This window comes from Rana temporaria, chromosome 6, assembly GCF_905171775.1.
Source record: "Rana temporaria chromosome 6, aRanTem1.1, whole genome shotgun sequence".
Lineage (NCBI taxonomy): Eukaryota > Metazoa > Chordata > Amphibia > Anura > Ranidae > Rana > Rana temporaria.
Genome location: NC_053494.1, coordinates 126668874 through 126691544, shown reverse-complemented (window position 1 = coordinate 126691544; position 22671 = coordinate 126668874). Strand labels below are relative to the sequence as shown.

General features: G+C 43.1%; 1 protein-coding gene across 1 annotated transcript in view; it reads left to right on the top strand.

Annotated features, from left to right (window-relative positions):
* Nucleotides 1–7342, top strand: part of LOC120943782 (carboxypeptidase O-like) — a 51279-nt gene extending 43937 nt beyond the window's left edge. The window contains exons 10-11 of the mRNA XM_040357329.1: nt 1569–1653; nt 6235–7342. Coding sequence (XP_040213263.1) covers nt 1569–1653; nt 6235–6569 — 420 coding nt within the window. The 3' untranslated portion in view covers nt 6570–7342. The remainder of the gene's footprint in view (nt 1–1568; nt 1654–6234) is intronic.
* Nucleotides 7343–22671: the final 15329 nt, after the last annotated feature.

The following is a 22671-nucleotide window of genomic DNA, read 5'->3' as shown; positions in this document are numbered from 1 at the left end:
TGTGTCTAACTCTTCCCTACCACCCCTGGCTGTGTTTAACCCCCCTCCCTACCACCCCTGCCTGTGTCTAACCCCCCACCACCCCTGCCTGTGTCTAACCTTCTCCCTAGCACCCCTGCCTGTGTCTAACCCCCTCCCTAGCACCCCTGCCTGTGTCTTACCCCCTCCCTAGCACCCCTGCCTGTGTCTTACCCACTCCCTACCACCCCTGCCTGAGTCTACACCCACATACCACCCCTGCCTGAGTCTAAACCCCCCACCACCCCTGCCTGTGTCTGAACCCCACCATCACTGTTGCATGTAAATCTGACTTACTGGTACATTTAATTTGGGTTTTAATTGTAATGATATAAAATGATTAATGTGGGGGCCTTTTGGTGGGCCAGATTTTTTTTTTGGGGGGGGGGCAGTACTTAATTCCTGGGCCCAGGCAGTACAATGTCTTGGGCCGGCCCTGATATATAGACACACACACACTTTTTTGTATTTTTGAGGTGGGGAATCTTGGGTGAGTTCCCACACTTTTTTCCCAGGACTTGACCCCTGCTTGGCATCCCTTTCAAAGAGTGTTTTAGTCGCTATTTTTTTGCCTAGTTCAAAGCTAATTTATATGTTTTTTAATGTGCCAACCATCTAAGATCATTGTGCGCAGTAACAGGAGAGTCATGGGTAGTGAACCTTATAAATCAGACCTAAACTCTAAGCCTCGGTTCACACTATGAACCGCATGTGAATCACACAGGAACCACATTGCATTCTTGTTCAATCCACATGCAATTCAGTGCAGTGCAATTTGAGTCCATTCCTTTTTTAATGGGTTCAAATCGCACCGCATTGCACAAAAGTTGTACATTTACCTGTGTTTGGTATGAAAGGCTGAAGTTTTTTTACATTTTATGCATGAAGGTAAAAAAATCTTCTGGGTGCAATAGCCCCCCAATACTCACATGAGCTCCATCGCAATCCAGCGATGTGCACGAGTGTCTCGGCTCTCCGGAGACACTCCCTCCTCAATGGCTGAGACAGCAGCAGGAGCCTGGGGACAAGGGCCTCTTCCCCACATACCCCCCACCCCAAAGCACCCCCCTGCCAGGCTGCCTGCTCGGATAAGTGTCTGGTATGGACCCCGTGCCATTTTCTTTTTACATTTTGGCATGGTGGTTCCCTTCAATATCCATACCAGATCCATACCGTTTAAAAAAGAACTTATATTTGCTGGCAGTCTTTTTATTTTCATTCAGCTGTCAGCGGGGAAGCATGCTGACAGCGGTCAGGTGCATTGCTTCAGCCAATCAGGGCTTAGAATGCACTGTGCAGTTCCCAAACCATTTGCCCATCCCTAATTGTGATATTGCTACGTAAAATTAGGCTTAGACCTTGAGTGGCTATCTTGGCTTAGTGTAGGTGCCTCAGGCTGTAATGTAAAGGAATATGAAAAACGTTATTGATTATCTTGGATTAATGTAAATTAATAGTAATATTAGCACTAATATTGTCCTGCCATTGTCATTGATTGGAAGAGATTCTAAGTCTATTTCCTGTTACTCAAAAATGTTCTTCTCTTTTAGGACAAAGTTGCAAAAGAGGCAGTTGCAAAACTGAAACTTGTACATGATTCCACTTATTATGTTGGACCTGCATCACATATATTATGTAAGCAAATGGATACAACTGAATATTTATTTGTTTGGACAGCTAGACTTAGAGGCAGATTTCCTGCAAGGAAACATAGACAGGCCTAGAGCCTGGGAAACAGTTGAATCAGGATCAGAGGATTCACTGCTATGCAGCACCTGGGCATTTACCTCAAATATAAAGTGATGTGGCTACCCTTGGAACTTGGAGTACACCCTTCATATTTTTGTAAAAATGTTGTTTTATCTTTTCATGTGACAACACTGAAGAAATTACACTTTGCTACAATGTAAAGTAGTGAGTGTTCAGCTTGTATAACAGTGTACATTTTCTGTCCCCTCAAAATAACTCAATACACAGCCATTAATATCTAAACCGCTGGAAACAAAAGTGAGTACACCCCAAAGTGAAAATGTCCAAATTGGGCCCAATTAACCATTTTTCCTCTCGATGTCATGTGACTTGTTAGTGTTATAAGGTCTCAGGTGTGAATGTGGAGCAGGTGTGTTAAATTTGGTGTTATCGCTCTCACTCTCTCATACTGGTCACTGGAAGTTCAACATGGCACCTCATGGCAAGGAACTCTGAGGATCTGAAAAAATTAACTGTTGCTCTACATAAAGATAGCCTAGGCTATAAGAAGATTGCCAGGATCCTGAAACTGAGCTGCAGCACGGTGGCCAAGACCATACAGCGGTTTAACAGGACAGGTTCCACTCAGAACAGGCCTCACCATCGTCGACCAAAGTGGTTGAGTGCACGTGCTCAGCGTCCAATGCAGAGCTTGTCTTTGAGAAATAGACGTATGAGTGCTGACAGCATTGCTGCAGATGTTTAAGGGGTGGGGGATCAGCTCTCAGACCATATGCGTACACTCCATCAAATTGGTTTGCTTGGCTATTGTCCCAGAAGGAAGCCTTCTCTAAAGATGATGCACACGAAAGCCTGCAAACAGTTTGCTGAAGACAAGCAGACTTGGAAAGGACATGGATTACTGGAACCATGTCCTGTCTGCCTAATGCATAAGTGCATTCAAGGAAACGCCCCCCAATATCTATCTGAAAAAATAAAAGCCCACAACCCCAATCGTATTCTGCGATCCACCAATCAAAACCTTGTCCACATACCCAAGGCCAGGTACAAGTCCAAAGGAAATCGAAGATTTGCAGTCCAGGGACCACGACTGTGGAACGCTCTACCAACCGCCATCCATCTGGAGGTGGACCACTTGGCCTTCAGGAGAAAGATTAAAACCCATCTCTTCTGAGGTCAAAGGGTTTTACCCACAGAATGGTTACAGCGCCCAGAGGCGATTCAGTTCGCATGTGTTGCGCTATATAAGTTTTTCACTCACTCACTCAGGTGCAACCCGCTGGCATTGGATGGACCGAAACATAATGTCTCAGAGGTGTTCTTTTGGATTTAGGTCAGGCGAGCGTGGGAACATTCAATGATATCAATTCCTTCATCCTCCAGGAACTGGCTGCATACTCTCACCACATGAGGCCAGGCATCGTCGTGCACCAGGAGAAATCTAGGACCCACTGCACCAGCGTAGGGTCCAACAATGGGTCCAAGGATTTCATCCTAATACCTAATGGCAGTCAGAGTGCCAATGATTAGTCTGTAGAGGTCTGTGCGTCCGTCCATGGATATGCCTCCCCAGACCATTACTGACCCACCACCAAACCTGTCATGCTGAGTGATGTCACTGTCAGCATAACAATTTCCACGGCTTCTCCAGACCCTTTCACGTCTGTCACATGTGCTCAGGGTGAACACGCTCTCACGTGTGAAAAGCACAGGGTGTCAGTGATGGACCTGCCAATTCTGGTGTTCAATGGAAAATGCCTATCAAGCTCTACAGTGTCAGGCAGTGAGCACAGGGCCCACTAGAAGATGTCAGGCCCTCAGGCCACCCTCATGAAGTCCGTTTCTGATTGTTTGGACAGAGACATTGACACCAGTGGTCTGCTGGAGGTTCTTTTGTAGGGCTCTGGCAGTGTTCATCCTGTTCCTCCTTGCACAAAGGAGCATATACCGGTCCTGCTGATAGGTTAAGGACCTTCTACGGCCCTGTCCAGCTCTCTTAGGCCCCATACACACGAGAGGATTTATCTGCGAATACGGTCCAGCGGACCGTTTCCGCGGATAAATCCTCTCGAGGATTTCAGTGGATTTCTCTGCGATGGAGTGTACTCACCATCGCATTGAAATCCGCGCCGAAATCCTCTGGCGATGACGTGTCGCGCCGTCGCCGCGATTATGGCGCGGCGACGTGCGCGCCGCTGTCATATAAGGAATTCCATGCATGCGTCGAATCATTCCATGCATCGGACGGATGGATCCGGTGAGTCTATACAGACCAGCGGATCCATCCGTTGGGATGGATTCCAGCAGATAGATTTGTTTAGCATGTCAGCAAATATTCGATCTGCTGGAATCCATCCCAGGGGAGAAATATCCGCGGAAACAGATCCGCTGGAGTGTACACACCATAGGATCTATCCGCTGAAACCCATTTGCTGGGATTTTTCAGCGGATGGATTCTATCGTGTGTATGGGGCCTTAGAGTGACTGCCTGTCTTCTGGAATCTCCTCCATGCTCTTGAAACTGTGTTGGGAGACATAGCAAACCTTCTGCCACGTATTGATGTGCCATCGCCTTGTGCTACCAGTAGTGACACTGACCCTAGCCAAATGCAAAACGAGTGAAAAACAGTCAGAAAAGATGAGTAGGGGAAAAAATATCATTGGCCTCCACCTGTAAAAAAAACAATTCCTGTTTTGGAAGTCATCTCATTGTTGCCCATCTAGTGCACCTGTTGTTAAGTTCATTACCAAAGCAGCTAAAACTGATTAACAACCCTCTGCTACTTAACTGACCAGATCAATATCCAAGGACTTGATTAACTTTACTCTGATTAAAAAGTGTACCTTTAACTTTTTTGAGCAGTGTATATATATAAATATATATTCTATATAAATATATATATATATATATACCCTGTATATATATATATATATATATATATATATATATATATATATATATATATATATATATATATATATATATATATATATATATATATATATATATATAATATATATATATATATATATATATATATATATATATATATATATTATATATATATATATATATTATATATATATATACAGTACAGACCAAAAGTTTAGACACACCTTCTCATTCAAAGGGTTTTCTTTATTTTCATGACTATGAAAATTGTAGATTCACACTGAAGGCTTCAAAACTATGAATTAACACATGTGGAATTATACATAACAAAAAAGTGTGAAACAACTGAAAATATATTTCATATTCTAGGTTCTTCAAAGTAGCCACCTTTTGCTTTGATTACTGCTTTGCACACTCTTGGCATTCTCTTGATGAGCTTCAAGAGGTAGTCACCTGGCGCAGCACCCCATCACTCTCCTTCTTGGTCAAATAGCCCTTACACAGCCTGGAGGTGTGTTTGGGGTCATTGTCCTGTTGAAAAATAAATAATGGTCCAACTAAACGCAAACTGGATGGAATAGCATGCCGCTGCAAGATGCTGTGGTAGCCATGCTGGTTCAGTATGCCTTCAATTTTGAATAAATCCCCAACAGTGTCACCAGCAAAGCACCCCCACACCATCACACCTCCTCCTCCATGCTTCACGGTGGAAACCAGGCATGTAGAGTCCATCCGTTCACCTTTTCTGCGTTGCACAAAGACACAGGGGTTGGAAGCAAAGATCTCAAGTTTGGACTCATCAGACCAAAGCACAGATTTCCACTGGTCTAATGCCCATTCCTTGTGTTCTTTAGCCCAAACAAGTCTCTTCTGCTTGTTGCCTTTCTTTAGCAGTGGTTTCCTAGCAGATATTCTACCATGAAGGCCTGATTCACACAGTCTCCTCTTAACAGTTCTAGAGATGTGTCTCCTGCAAAAGGTGGCTACTTTAAAGAACCTAGAATATGAAATATATTTTCAGTTGTTTCACACTTTTTTGTTATGTATAATTCCACATGTTTTACTTCATAGTTTTGATGCCTTCAGTGTGAATCTCCAATTTTCATAGTCATGAAAATAAAGAAAACTTTTTGAATAAGAGGGTGTGTCCAAACTTTTGGTCTGTACTGTATATATATAATGTATATAATACATTCATCTCTGCAATACAAGCACATTTATCCATGTTTTAATTGTTAATGGCACCTCCCAAATGTGGAAGCAAACACGCATACAAACACGCAACAAATGCAGCAAAATGCACAGTAAAGGCATGCAAACCACAACATGCCAAAATGTCCCATCATCACGGAGACATGGATGGGTTTTGAATATTAAAAATGAATGAAATAGCTTTTTAAGTTTGTGGTGCTCAGATACAGCAAATTGCCCCTTTAAACTGTACACCAAGCAAAAAAAAAAAAAGGAAAGGTTTGGTTGGACTATTATGTTAGTGTGTTTTTGTGTTTTTTTGTAAATATCAAAAAATCAAACCAAGCAAAAGATTAAACTTACATATGTGAACAGTTGCATATCACCACTTTATCCTAATATTGATTAAATGTCTGTTTCAGATTCTACTTCTGGAACTTCAGGAGACTGGGCAGCAGATATTGGCATCAAATTTTCTTACTCCTATGAACTAAGAGACGAAGGCGAATATGGATTTGAGCTACCAGCTGATGAAATTCAGCCTACTTGTGAAGAAACATTTGCTTCTATGCTCTCAATGTTTGAATATATAGATAAGCAATACCTAGGACCTCTTGATGATGATGATAAAGATGATGATGATGATGATGATGATGATGATGATAATGATGGTAATGGGGCAGTGGCTATCACTTCCCTTTGGATAAATATGCTTCTCTCATTTGCTGTCTGCATATACTGTGCTCTGATAAATTAAGAATGGTATTCATGCTTATGGAAAGCACTTTGAAACATTCTTTAGTACTAATATAATTAGTCAATTAATTAGGCATATTACCTTTTACCTTTTTCTTTTAGATAATATCATTTTATTCTAGTGTTTAAAGTTTACAGTTGAACTCTGGGAAAAAGTCCTCTCTTGCAGTGGGGCTGTGTGTGCCCACAGTGCCGAAGTTAACTGCTAGTTTATGCCTGGGGGACAGAGAAAAGTAGTTTTACTTACTTGATACTCCACTCCCACAGGATCCTCTGCAAAGGATCCTCTGCACACCAGCTTCCTGCAGTCCTCTGATGTCATCAAGACCTATGTAGGGACTATAGCCCTGCATTGGATATGAAGACGCTGAGGGACAGTCTACTGCCGGAGCAGAGGGGTGTGCCGTTTGCTGGGGGAGCAAAGAATCAGGTCAGTAAAAGTGCTCTCTTCAATGGTCCTATGTCCCTCGCTGGCATCTTCTATGTGGCTTCTTCCAGGTATCAGGCTGTGACCATCTTCATTATCTAGTGCAGGATGATGTCACTTCTGCACATGTGCAGAAGTGCAGTCATCCTGGGAAACAGGCATTGTGCCGGAATGTAAACTGAGTGGCGCTTGTGCAGCTCAGTGAACACTCCAAAGAAGACTGCGAGCTGGCAGGTAGGTTTCTTTTATTGCAGCAGAAATATTGCACAGCTCTGCTGCAATATAGAGCCTTCCTGCTTGCCGTTTTTAAAAGCAGGACTCTAACATTCCCTATATTTTACTTGTATACAAGTAAATACTTGCAATATGGGGGCAGCCCCAGTGCAAGGGAGGACTTTTGATTTTCCCAGAGTTCACCTTAAAAGCTTAGCTATTCATTTACAAATTTATGATGCACTAAATAGCATACAAATACATCCATTCTTAGGGAGTAAAATATTTTATTAGCAGCATTAAAAATTGTGCATTGTTAAATAATTTAGTGTAAGGCCTCGTACACACGACCGAGAAACTCGACAGAATCCATCAAGAAACTTGGTGGGAGAGCTTTTTTTGCCAAGGAAAACGGTTGTGTGTATGCTTTTCATCGAGAAAACTGTCGAGGATCTCGACGAGGAAAAAAAGAGAACAAGTTCTCTTTTTCCTCGATGGGAGTCTCAATTTCCTCGTCGTGTTCTTCGTCGGGCTGGTTTTGGAAGAGAAAACGTTGGAGTGTATGCTTAGAAACCCGCGCACCTTCGGTAAAAGTAGCGTTAGTAATGGAAATAGCACATTCGTCACACTGTAACAGACTGAAAAGTGCAAATGTCTCTTACCAAACTTTTACTTACCACGCAGTAACATGAGATTAGCAAAAGCAGCCCCACGGGTTGTGCCAGTGGAATCGAACATCCCCTGCCGTCTATGTGTTGTACGTCACCGTGTTTGAGAACGAGGAGATTTGGTCTTGACTGTGTGTACGCAAAGACAGCTTGTCAAGTTTCTCGACAAGCCTGACAAGGAGATAAACGATGTGTCTTTTACGACGAGTTCCTCGGTCGTGTGTACGAGGCCTAAGTCTACGGCTCTTCGGAAAGAACCAACCCTGCTGGTAACACCGCCCCAGTCGATGTATCTCCTGTACTATCCAGGTCTCAGGTAGTACTGATGCCCTCTATAGTTGGGCTCCTCATAGAAGATCCAGTGTCTGTCAAGAACATTGCAGGAGTGGATGTCATGATAGCGGAATTTTTCAAATACTTGTGGACATTCTTCAGTAAACTCCATCATCTGACCTTTGAAGTCTTCTCTCTCATATACCCCAATCTTGCATAAAGTTTGCTTAAAGAGACAGAAATAGATGTTAAACAAATTTCAGAAAGAAAAAGCTTTGCACAAAGAGAGTCGCTGTACAGAACCCAGCTGGTCAGCTATATGGAAAGCTGCGCCATCACTAATGGCTGGTTCACATCTGTGAATGCCATTTTAGGTGCATTACCATTGAACTCTATATACAGCAACATGCAGTTTTATGAAAGTGCATCAAAAATACAGCAAGCAGGATATGTTTAACACGTCACACCCAAAACACACATAAAGCATACAAGTGTGAATGAAGAACAATATGCAACTTTCTGTGTTTAGTTGTGGTACAGTGTTTTGTATTTTCTAAATGCATAGAACATATCGTTACAGCAAGCAAGTGTTAGAATTTCAATTGCGCATTTGTTTGTCCTGGGTTTAGTTAAAAAAAATGAACTAATAACATAGTGTTGCACATGAAGAGTTGAAGCGGTTATAGCTGCAAAGGGTGGGCCAAATCAATATTGAACCCTACGGACTAAGACTGGGATGCCATTGAAGTTCATGTGCGTGTAAAGGCAGGTGTCCTAATACTTTTGGCAATGTAGTGTATATTGACTCAAGTAGCAGATCACTCTGCTGTAATTCTCATCAACTGATTAATTTGTTTTGTTTTTTAAACAGAATCTTTATTGTGATGCCTATTTAATACCCCATGTCATAAAAATTGCACATGATATTAAAGCAGACAGCATGTGAACAAAAAGAGATAATCCTACAGGATCTGATGGAGTCCCCAAAGCTCAAGCATTGTTCAAAATCAGGATATTCCTCTCTTTTTACGAAAAACTGGCACCCCCTGTAGTTTGGAAACTCGTACACCATCCAGTTTCCATGTTCAACCCGGATTGAGCCACAGCGGTTAAAGAAGGAAAGCAAGTCAGAGCTATCAGAGCTACACTCATAAGAGTGGCCCTGAAAGTTCCTGTCCTCATAGAAGATGATCTGGCCAGGGATTAAAGAAACAAGAAAAAAAAACTATTTATCAAGTTTTTATATAAAGTATATAGTACTGTATATATAAACTAAAATGCAATCAAAATTGGAAATTGTTATCAAGAACACAAGACATAAGGGAATTTGTCTGCACAGACAGCAATAAAATAACCTCTCAGAGGTTCTATCCCCTCTCAAGGTTTATTGCAATCTGTGTCCCACTATAGATCTTTTCTGCTCTCTTCTTTTCCTTCTGATGCATAAGCAAGTAAAGGAAGTTCCAGCAATAAAGATACAGCAAGCAATAAAAACATAACAAAAATGTACCCTTGTCTCTTTTTCTGATGACTGGTTCAAACCTTTCCCCTCACTCTCTTTATTAAATCCCCTCTAAATCACTCTGGACAGAAGAAAAAATGTATCCTTGCAGTGGAGCTGCTCCCATTCGACAAATCTTTAGAGAACTGACCATTTTTTACAAGAGATTTTCTAACCATGTACAGCCAGCTTAATACTTACCTTATCCCTAGACTTCGGCCTCATACACACAACCGGGTTTCTCGGCAAAAACCAGCAAGAAAACTGATTCTTGCCGAGATTCCCGTTCGTGTGTATGAGGCATTCAGGTTTCTCATCAGGAAATCTGGCCAGAATCTCAACGAGAAAAAAAGAGAACCTGCTCTCTTTTTTCTCGCCGAGATTCTTGTCGGCCTGTTTACCGACGAGAAACCCGAGCGTGTATACTTACCTGTCGCCATGGATGGGGTGAAGCAAGATGGTGGCAACAGATTCTTTCCTTTCAAGTGAACCGCGGTTCTTTTGAAATGACAGTCAGTTCACTCCGGCGGCAAGAGTTTCTTGCCAAGAATCTTGTCAGGGAAAACAACAGGTTTTTCCTGACGAGATTCTCGGACGTCTGTACTAAGCCTTCCACTACTCTGTGTGACCGGTCCTACCTAGCCACTTCTCAACAACTCTCTGTCCATCAGTCACACTGTGAAGCCCTGCATTGTATATAAGGACAACAAGGGCCCAACCACAGCCCTGAGCACTGGAGAGAAGAGGAGAGCACTAGCTGCTAAGGGAGCAAGGACTAATGCCGCGTACACACGATAATTTTTCAGCATGCAAAAAAAAATTAGTTTTTCAGCATGTCCAAAAAACAAAGTTTTTCCAACTTCATCATTTAAAACGACGTTGCCCACACACCATCGTTTTAAAAAAATGATGAACAAAGCGCGGTGACGTACAACACATACGACGGCACTCTAAAGGTGAAGTTCTATTCGCCTTTGGGCTGCTTTATCTGATTCCTTGTTAGTAAAAGACGATTTGCGCGTTTCTGTCTGTTACAGCGTGATGAATGTGCTTATTCCATTATAAACGGTAGTTTTACCAGAACGAGCGTTCCCGTCTCATAACTTGCTTCTGAGCATGCGCGGGTTTAAAATGTTGTTTTAGCCCACACACGATAATTTTTTACAACCCGAAAAACGACATAGATTAAAACGACGTTAAAAAATGCAGCATGTTCGAATTTTTTTTTTGTCGTTTTTCAGAACCTGAAAAATGATGTGTAGCCCACACACGATCATTTTAAATGCCGTTTTTCAAAAACGAAGTTTTTTTCATGCCAAAAAAAATCGTGTGTACGCGGCATAAGTATTACAGCTTATTCCTCTGCCCCAAGAGGGTGGGAATGTGGGAACCCCTGTTTTTTCTGCTATCTGTAGCAGAATGTGTTTTGGGGTGTAATTTGTGGTATGTATATGCTGTGTGTGAGAAATAACCTGCTAATATGAAAAAAAAAGAAATCTTGATTTTGCAAAGAATTGTGGGAAAAAATTACAACTTTAAAAAAACTCACTGTGCCTCTTTCTAAATACATTGGAATGTCTTAATTTAAAAAAGGGGTCATTTTGGGGGTATTTGTACTTTTCTGGCATGTTAGGGTCTCAAGAAATGAGATCCTGTGGGGCATCCTCAAACGGAAGGTGTGATCAATTTTCAGATATTGGCACCATAGCTTGTGGACTCTATAACTTTCACAAAGACCAAATAATATACACCAATTTGTACTTATTTTTTACCAAACGTATGTAGCAGTATAAATTTTGGACAAAATTTATGAAGAAAAATTACCAATTTGCTAAATTTTATAACAGAAACAAAGAAAAATGCATTTTCAGTCTTATTTTTTTATTTTTTATTTATACAACAATGGAACGGGTCCACATGGAACACCACAACAACACAGCCAGTAATAAAGATACACATACAGGTAAAGATAGTGCATAGTACAAATTAGTCTATTAATCTCGAGGCAACACCGCCGCGGGGAGTACTCCCCCACAGGGCCCGCGTAAACATCGGCCCGCGAGCCAGGCCCGCCCGCGACAGGACCAAGCTACAACAGCTAAAATCATCATCTAGCATATGTCCAATACAATCAGTCTTTTCTTTTAAAGCACAAAAAAAAAAAAAAAAACAGGGGTGATTAAAAACCACCAAAAGAAAGCTCTATTTGTGGGGGGAAAAGGACAACAATTTCATATGGGTACAGTGTTGCTGTTGCATGACTGAGTAAAGCTGAAAATTGGTCTGGTTAGGAAGGGGATTTAAGTGCCCAGTGGTCAAGTGGTTAATGCCTAAACCGCTGGCAAAAAAAATGGGTACACCTCTAAGTGAAAATGTCCAAATTGGGCCTAAAGTGTCAACATTTTGTGTGGCCACCATTATTTTCCAGCACTGCCTTTACCCTCTTGGGCATGGAGTTCACCCGAGTTTCACAGCTTGCCACTGGACTCCTCTTCCACTCCTCCATGACGACATCACAGGGCTGGTGGATGTTAGGCCCCATGCACACGAGAAGCAAATGCAAACACATGTAAACTCAAGTTTTCAAAGGCAAAAACCGGCATTTAAAACGCCAGTTTTTGCCGCGAGTTTCGCAGCATTTTGCCGTGTTTAGCAGCGTTTTACCGCATTTGCGGCTATCAGCGTTTATAACAAAGACATTGTTGACCCTCCCAAAGCTTTGAAACGCAAAAACGTTTGCGTCTGAACCCAAAATTTTGCTTCTGAAAAAACGAGCCTAAGCCCAACTGCTTTAAAACGCAAAAAAAACGTGAATGTGTGCATGGACACATAGGATAACATTAAATGTGTTCAGGGGCAGTTGAAAAAAATGCCCAAATGCCTCTGAACTCGAGTTTACCAGCGTCTCGTGTGCATGGGGCCAAAGAGACCTTACGCTCCTCCACCTTCCATTTGAGGATGCCCCACAGACTCTTAATAGGGTTTATGTCGGGAGACATGCTTGGGGTCATTACGATGTTGGAATACTGCCGTTTGGCCCAGTCTCTGATGGGAGGGGGATCATGCTCTGCTTCAGTATGTCACAGTACATGTTGACATTCATGGTTCCCTCAATGAACTTAGCTCCCCAGAGCCAGCAACTCTCATGCAGCCCCAGACCATGACACTCCCACCAATATGCTTGAACAGTAGACAAGACACACTTGTCTTTGTACTCCTCACCTGGTTGCTGCTCCACACGCTTGACACCATCTGAACCAAATGAGTTTATCTTGGTCTCACAAGACCACAGGACATGATTCTAGTAATCCATGTCCTTAGTCTGCTTGTCTTCAGCAAACTGTTTGCAGGCTTTCTTGTGCATCATCTTTAGAAGAAGCTTCCTTCTGGGATGATAACCATGTAGACCAATTTGATGCAGTGTTCGGCGTATGGTCTGGGCACTTTCAGGCTGACCCCCCCACCCCACCCCCACCACCCCTTCAACCTCTGCAGCAATGCTGGCAACACTCATACGTCTATTTCCCAAAGACAACCTCTAGATATGATGCTGGACTCAATTTCTTTGGTCGACCATGGCGAGGCCTGTTCTAAGTGGAACCTGTCCTGGTAAATAGCTGTTTGGTCTTGGCCACCGTGACGCAGCTCAATTTTAGGGTCTTGGCATTATTTTTACAGTCTGGGTCAGGAGTGGGCAACCTCTGCACTCCAGCTGTGGTGAAACTACAAATCCCATCATGCCTCTGCCTCTAGAAGTTTTGCTTGTTATTGTCAGGGTCTTGCAATGTTTCAGGGTCTTGCAATGTTTTAGGCTTGTCTGCTCACCACTCCCCCTCCCTGCGGGTTGGTATGGCGAGCCCTGGGCGCCTCCTCCTGGTGATCCAGCAATCATCTCCATGGGGACACCAGCTCCGCCCCCTTGGGCGGTCCTCCCCGCGGAGATGTTCCTCCTGGACTTCCGCCCTCACATCGCGAGACACCTCTGCACGGCGCACGCTCGCATTGTCCCGCCTACGTCATGCATGCACCCAGACTCAACGACGCTCTCCATCTGCACCCACCGACGCTCGTCACCTGGCCGGCCCTGGGGATTTATAAGCAGGCACCTCCCTGCTTTCAGTGCAATGGATGTTGGACCCCGAGATTCCTGTGGCCCTACCTGGCTCACAGTAAGACGCCTCATCCCCCACCCTTAGTTCTCCACGATTTTTTGCCCTCTTATTCACTTTTTCACACTGCCTTCCTGCTTTTCCCTTCCCAACTCTTCCCACCTTGTCCCCTCCTTCCCCCTCCCATCCTGCCCATTTCTTCCCCTTTCTCTGCCCTCCCTTCCTTTTCTCTTCCTTCCTTCCCCCCCCTTCTTCCCCCCCTTTCCTCCTTTCTTCTCCCCCCCTCTCCCCTTTCTCCCCCCCTCTCCTTCTCCCCCACCACCATTATCATTAATTAATCTTTATGTTTTTTAGGTACCACTGGCAGGCCTCTTTACCCTGATGCCACCATGGGACCCTATGTGGTCCCCCTCCCTCTGGTGTCCAGTTCCATGGATCCCCCCCTGTGGAGGCTACTAGTGGCCCGAGAAATCCCTACCCGGGCTCCTGTTGTCGGGGCCCCTACTTGCATTACATATTCCTGTATTCAAGGTACTATTTTCACCTTCCTCCTTCCCTACTCCTATTCTTATTTGCCTTTTTACTTTTTTCACTTTACCCCTTCCCACACTTGCTTTTCCCATCATCTCCCCTTTCTATCTTCCCTCTCTCTACCTTCATTCATTTGTTCCCTCACCACCACACCAGGTCACCTTTCATACTTCCTTAACTCTGTGCATTTCATTTTGAAATTGCACCACCGGTTTCCTTCACGCGTGTTTCACTTACCCCCTTATTCATAATCTGGGCTTCATATATTTATTATATCCCTTATATTTCGTACCTGAAAAGTAGGTCCATTCGCCCATACACGTGCCCCATGGTCGGTACACGGGACCCTCTGAGGTGGCGGCCGCCCTCCCCGCTTGTTTCATGTGTGGGGGGGTTTTTAGGCGAGCAGCAGAGTCTACGCTTCCCCTATGTATATTTATTGTATTGTTGTCTTATGTATTATTGTCTGACTCGTGTTATTTTTAACTTTAGACTCTTCTGATGAAGTGACGCATAGCCACGAAACTAGTTAAGATGTCGTGATATGACTTGCTACCCACTATGCTTCTCCCCCTCCTGGGGACTACTATACTGGCGATTTTTTGGTCATACAATTTGTGTTTTTTAACTATGTATCCCCTCTGTGTCGTTATCGACATTTTATTTAATAAAATTGTTTTCCATTATTTTTTACTTGTTTTGTTGTATTCTACCTACATATATTGCCAGTACCGTGATAGTCCAACAATGGCCCAATTGCTCCCCCCACTTGGCTCTCTGGTTTGGGGACCCTAAAGCCAAGCTCTATATATCTAGATTCTGGATGATGGTACGCCCCCTTTAAATGTGTTAATTTTTTATACCCTCAGAGGTTATATATCATCATGGGATTTGTAGTTTCAAAACAGCTGAAGGGACTGAGGTTATCTACCCCTGGTCTATGCCATCTTTATAAATGCAAGGGGTGTACTCACTATATATATATAGCCACCCATGTCTTAACAACTGGCTATTCACAGTTTGTTAAGGAAGAAAAAACGCACGTTAAAAAACGCAACACTTTTTAGGTGCAGGACCATTGAAATCTATTACATGCAAAACACAATCTGCTACGGGAAAAAAGTCCCTGGCCCTTTTCAAAAATACATAGATGTGTACGTGACCCAAAGGAAATCATGTTAAATAGATTGTAGCGCAATTCTGCAAAACGCATTAAAAAACACAGGTGTGAAGCTAGCCTAAGTATGTACTGATCTTTGAATAAGTTCTAAAGCAGGCCATACACGGTCGAATTTCGAACAAATTTTATTTTCAAAATCAGAAAGTTTGTTTTTTTTCTGATCCGATGATGCCACCATTGATTTTCGAAATTTGTCCGACAAAACCTTCATGTTGCCGGGAATATTCGTTTCTCTCCAGGAATATTCTTTTCTCTCCGGGAATATTCGTTTCCCCCCGGGAATATTCTTTTCTTGCACAAGCACTTTTTTTTTTCTATTACATTTCTCGCACGATTCTCCCATCATTGATCAGAAAATGTTTTGTTTTTCAAAACATTTCTAACATGTCGGATTTCTCAAATTTGTGTTTGCCGCACAAAAATCGGCTGTTGCTGCAGCCCGCTAACGGTGCGAAATACGAACGAAAATTCTTTCATACGATTTACGAAAGAAAATTCTTTCGAAATTCGAACATTTACGAAAACTTGCAGAGAGCATAAATTAGAGATGCTCCAAACAACTACAGTATTACTCACATACCTGTTGCTAACATTGTGGTGGTTAAAAATTAAAAGGTATTATTTAAGTGATTGTTTTCATACCAATCAAGGGTTACATTTACAGTAACATCCACACTAGCATATGCATTACAAAAAGGCAACAAACAAAATATAATGTTATTATTTTAACTTGGTATGAATCACCCCATGCAGATATACTGCGGCAGGGCATCCCTCCGACGCGAAATCACTTACCTGTATGTGATTTTGTGCACTAAGTCTGGGGCGCGCACGCCGCCAGTAACCCACTCCCACTATGATTGGACACGCCGATCGCTCTCAGGAGAGGCAGAACGTCAATCTGCCTATGTAAACAAGGCAGACCATCGTTCTGTGAGAGGGGAAGATGGAGATCTTATTTTTTCCCCTCTTAATCAGAAACATGGATCTCTGTCTTCCCCCAGTCAAAGCACCCCCCCCACACACAGTTGGCAAGCACTCCTAGGAAATACATTTAACTCTTTGATTGCCCCTGATGTTAACCCCTTTCCTGGCAGTGTCATTAGTACAATGACAGTGCATTTTTTTTAGCACTGATCATTGTATTAGTGTCACTGGTTCCCAAAAAGTGGCACTTAGTGTCAGATTTGTATACCGCAAGTTCCCACCATTCCTAGTAATAAATAAATAAACATTTCCCATAGTTTGTAGATGCTATAACTTTTGCACAAACCAAGCAATATACGCTTAGTGTGATTTTTTTACCAAAAATATGTATATTTGGCTACAGCTTTGCACAACTGCGCAATTGTAAGTTAAAGGGTTTGTAAACCTTTGTCTATTTTTACCTTAATGCATTCTATGCATTAAGGTGAAAAAACACCTGGCAGTCACTGGCCCCCCAGCCCCCCGTTTTACTTACCCGAGCCCTGAATTTCCCTCGACGGGGACGCACTGTCCCTCTCTCCACGGGCCATTGGCTCCTGCTGCTGTCAATCAAATCCAATGACACGGGCACCGGGGGGCGTAGCCGAGTTTGGTAATTATGTCTATGTATGCAAATGCAAGGTAACCCCGCGGGAGAGCGCTTCTCTTAGGGGGTTATCTGATGTGGGGAGAGCCACCGGGGGACCCCAGAAGAGGAGGTTCGGGGCCACTCTGTGAAAAACGAGCTACACAGTGGAGGTAAGTATGATATGTTTATTATTTTAAAAAAATAAACATTTTAATGCTGTTAATTATTAAATTTTCATTTATGCAATATTCCATTTCACAGCTTGTTTCATCTCACAAATCTGATGCTATTCTTACCAAAGTCCTAAAATAAGTTGATTTCTACATTGTGCCTGTGTTTAACATTGATGGATATATTTACACATGGACAACGGTAAGCTGAAGAAATAATAAAAGAAAAAAAAACATTGTAAATTCAAGTGGACCTGACTAAGTAAACTGCATTTATAGCAGAACTCCAGGCAAACAGGATAAAGTGTGCTGTGTGAAAAAGTTAAAGCGGGGGTTCACCCTATATAAAAAAAAATAGCATTAAATTCGGCATAGTAGCGCGAGCTACAGTATGCCTGTCTGTATTTTTTTATCCCCGTACTCACAGTGCAATTGTACATTGAAGATTCCGGGGAATGGGCGTTCCTATGGAGAGAGAAGGTGATTGACGGCCGGCCCTGGCACGTCACGCTTCTCCGGAAATAGCCGAAATAGGCTTGGCTCTTCACGGCGCCTGCGCATAGCCTGTGCGCAGGCGCCGTGAAGAGCCGAGACCTACTCCGGCTGTCTTCGGGGAGCGTGACGTGCCAGAGCCGGCCGTCAATCATCCTCCCTCTCCATAGGAACGCCCATTCCCCGTGGCAGACGGAATCTTCAATGTACAATAGCACTGTGAGTACGGGGATAAAAAAATACAGACAGGCATACTGTAGCTCGCGCTACTATGCCGAATTTAATGCTATACTGTTGTTAAGGAGGGTGAACCACCGCTTTAACTCTCATGAGGTTTATGCCACCTCCTGGATTGCTACTCTTGTTTTATTTAATATTTACAGTTTCATTCATGCCAGGATGTGTGCGATAGCTATCTCTTTTCTCCTTGTCCACTGCAGCTATGAGAACTGTGGCTCTCCTACACAGGAATGAAAAGCGGTGGATAAACAGCATTACGGTCTCTGTATATTAGAATAGCAAGTCTCATAGCCATGGTGGCACAGAGGGATAGCTAATGCTTTACTCACTAGTTTGAATGAAACTGTAGATAAAATATGGTCTTAATGGAAGCATGGGCACAAAATTACCAGTACTGCATGCTAAGGTTATATAAAATACATGAAAGAACAAAGTTAACAGACTGTTGGGGACGTGCTGGCTATAGCACAGCTGAAGCTCCTGAGGCAAAAGCAAATGCTCAGGGGCAGACTCATGCTCATATATGTTCACTGTTAATGCTGGTGCCAAAAGGCCTATATGAGTGCAGCATCTGCACTAGTCCATTACTGTCTGATCTGCAACTGTACCCGTGTTCCTGAATCTGGTTCTGCCTACTTCTCTGTTTGACTGCTCTTGACTTCCCTTGATTGCTACCTGCCCTGACCTTGGCCTTTATCTGGACTTTGCCTCTGCCTTCTGCCCATCTGTCTAATTTTATGTTGCCAACCTCTTCCTGTACCTTGCCTGCTGTTTATGCCTGCATCTGACTGTCTATTGCTGATCTGGTCTGTCTGACTACGCATCCAGTCTCTCACCTGTGCTGCATGCACCTGCCTGGTTCCTGCTGGAACTTCCTCTACCTACTGTGGCCCACCAGTCTTTCTGCACCAGCTATCAGCCGCTGCCTACTGCTACCTGCTGCCCACCAGTCCAGGGTCTGATGTTCTTGCTGACATCTGCTGTTCCAGCTATCCTGTCCATTCTGGTGATGCACCCGCTACGCATCACTTCTACCAGCGGAAGACTGCACAGGCACTCAAACTAGGGTTGTCCAGATACCGATACCAGTATCGGTATCGGGACCGATACCGAGTATTTGCGGGAGTACTCGTACTCGCGCAAATACCCCCGATACCTAAATAGAATACTCCCCCCCCCTTTCCCCCCCCGCCGCTGCCGCCGCATCAAGGGACATGGCTAGAGGGACATGGCTGCATATGTGAGGGACATGGCTAGAGGGACATTGCTGCATATGTGAGGGACATGGCTGCATATGTGAGGGACATGGCTAGAGGGACATGGCTGCATATGTGAGGGACATGGCTAGAGGGACATTGCTGCATATGTGAGGGACATGGCTAGAGGGACATTGCTGCATATGTGAGGGACATGGCTAGAGGGACATTGCTGCATATGTGAGGGACATGGCTAGAGGGACATGGCTGCATATGTGAGGGACATGGCTAGAGGGACATGGCTGCATATGTGAGGGACATGGCTGCATATGTGAGGGACATGGCTAGAGGGACATGGCTGCATATGTGGGGGACATGGCTGCATATGGGGGGGACATGGCTGCATTTGGGGACACATTTAAAAAAAGTATCGGTATTCGGTATCGGCGACTACTTGAAAAAAAGTATCGGTACTTGTACTCGGTCCTAAAAAAGTGGTATCGGGACAACCCTAACTCAAACCTCACGCAGCCACTTTCACAACACCAGTGGTCTCTGAGCCAGGGCTGTATTAGAGGCCTTCCCTCTGCATATCAGGCTCAGCCGCAAAGTTCATGACACAGATTTTAGAGGTACCCAAGAATAATAGCCAAATTCATATATATTTTTTTTATTAACGCCTCTTTTAAAAAAAAACATAAACGGTACAGTCATTAGAATGCCTCCCTCACATGTATTCCTGTCCAATAGGCATTAGCATTTAGTAAGTCAGTCTCATAGGTAATCTACAACTATGAATTTTACACCTACATAATAAGAGATTGATGATGGACGGCGGGACCCTTATGCTGCATACACACGCGATAATTTTTCACGTTCTAAAAAAAGACGTTTTTTTTAATGTCATTAAAAACGATCATGTGTGGGCTCCAGAGCATTTTTCGGGTTCTAAAAAATGGGCAAAAAAAATTGAACATGCTCTATTTTTTCGGGTTCTAAAAAATAGTCGTTTGTGGGCTTTAACGACGTGAAAAATCGGCGCATGCTCAGAAGCAAGTTATGAGACGCTCGTTCTGGTAAAACTACCGTTCGTAATATAGTAAGCACATTCATCACGCTGTATCAGACAGAAAAGCACGAATCGTCTTTTACTAACACAAAATCAGCTAAAGCAGCAAGGGTGGCGCCATAGCATGAAACTTCCCCTTTATAGTGCTGTCGTACGTGTTGTACGTCACCGCGCTTTGCTAGAGCATTTTTTTTTTCATGATCGTGTGTAGGCAAGGCCGTTTTAATGATCAAGTAAAAAAAAAACTTTGTTTTTTTTAGAGCCTGAAAAACATCATTTTTTATAACCCGAAAAATGATCGCGTGTACGCGGCATTTTTTCTTTACTTTACATGTTTGTCCGATTCGCATCGCTTCTCAGAATGATGAAGAAGGCTACTTTTGTTTTAAATTTAAAAAAAATAGTTCATATACCAATATATCTGTACATAGATTCTATTTACATATCACTTGTATCTGACGTTTAATGTCTACTACAGCCTTTATCAACCAGGGTGCCCAAGCATCCTGGGTGCCTTGAGTTTTTTTCAGGGGTTCCTTGGCAAAATGCCTAAAACATTTCCCAAAATTGTAAACAGGCGGTGAGTGGATGAAGCCTGCCTTTCAGTTACACAAAGCCACAGGTTTTCATTGTGCACCATTGACATTCTAGCTGCTGTCCTTCTAGCAACCAATGACATCAGCAGTTGATAGGAGGATGTAAGTCGTCTGCATTGCATCCTTGTTTGACTCTCCCCTGCCTCTCTCCAAATCAGCTTTGGGGGTCACATTCACTGAGTGTGTAAAACTGAGGAAGAAGAGAAACATTGTAATGCTGGTCAGTATTAGTTTGTACCTCTAAGTTTGTGTGTTCCTACATGTGTGGATGTTGCCGCATTATGTAAAATTGTTGGAATCGTTTTTACATTTTAGAATGGGGTACCTCAAGACTCTCCATAGTTTTAAAGGATGCCTCGAGACTGTCCATAATTTTTGAGGGTGCTTTTAGATTGTCCATAATGTTAAAGGGTTACATTTTACATTTTAAGGATCACATTTTAAAGCCTTGACTGAAAAAAGGTTGAGAAACACTGGTCTACTACATACTCAAGAATTTTCGGTTCCAAAGCGCATGATCGCTAGGCATAATAGAGAACAGCCCCAGTGAGTCAAATGAAGCTGTAGTCTGTACAAATTAAGCATATCTATAGGGGTATAAGTAAATAAAAAATACAATTGTTTCCAGTTCTATATTCAAATCACAAAGCGTCCAGCAAAGACTACTAGAAATAAAAAATGATATAAAAAAACTCTCAGCCTACTTTTGTTTTAGCATATACAGAATATTTAGGATTTATTATTCATATCTACCATCCTGGAGGCAACTAGACTATATGTCAGATAAATCAGTAAAAGCAAGAAAAATCAATATGGTTCACAAAAGAGGTAAGTAGTATGGTAAACAAGAAAAAAATTGTATATACGAGATTCACAGAAACAGAAAGATATATGAAACCAGACAAAGGGAAGCCAAATATATTATCAGTGCTGCAAAGGCACAAAAAGAGAAGTTAATGAATACATCTATTATGAAAGGAGACAAAACCTTTTTTAGGTACATCAGTGATGGAAAGAAAAAAATACCAGGGGATCACCAACATGAAAAATGTGTACAGCTCTTAGGCCCCTTTCACATTGAGGAGTTTTTCAGGCGGTACAGCGCTAAAAATATCGCTGCTATCCCGCCTGAAAAACTCCTTCACTGCAGACTCAATGTGAAAGCCCGAGGGCTTTCACACTGAGGTGATGCGCTGGCGGGAGACAAAAAAATCTCCTGTCAGCAGCATCTTTGGAGCGGTGAGAGGAGCGGCATGTATACCGCTCCTTCACTGCTCCTTCCCATTGAAAACAATGGGAAACCACGGCAATACCACCCGCAATGCGCCTCTATAGAGGCACATTGCGGGCGGTATTAACCCTTTATCGGCCGCTAGCGGGGGTTAATACCGCACCGCTATCGGCTGATTCCCGCGGCAATCCCGGCAATACCGCCACCGCGGCTCCCGCCCCAGTCTGAAAGGGGCCTTATGTTGAGAGAGACCTGGATGTAGCAAACCATTTAAACAATATTGTACCTATCCACAGGGTAGCAAGGTAGAAGCTGGCAAATACACACTGGTGGGTTTAACATCTGTTGTTATAAAATTAATGGAATCAGTCCTACAAAAAGGATCCTTGATCACTTAAAAACACACAAGCAGCATGACTTTACTGAGGGCACATCATGTCAGACTAATTTGATAGAATTTTTTAGTTATAGCACAAATGTGTTGGCGCATCTTGATTTCACCAAAGCATTTGATAAAATTCCACATTCCACATTGTACAAGACTTACCCTTAGGTGGTTCAGTGGATATGCAGTTGGCTAAAGCAGAAATATGTGGTTGTAAATGGGGTTCATTCGGAAAAGACATCAGTCAGAAGTGGTGCAACAATAGGC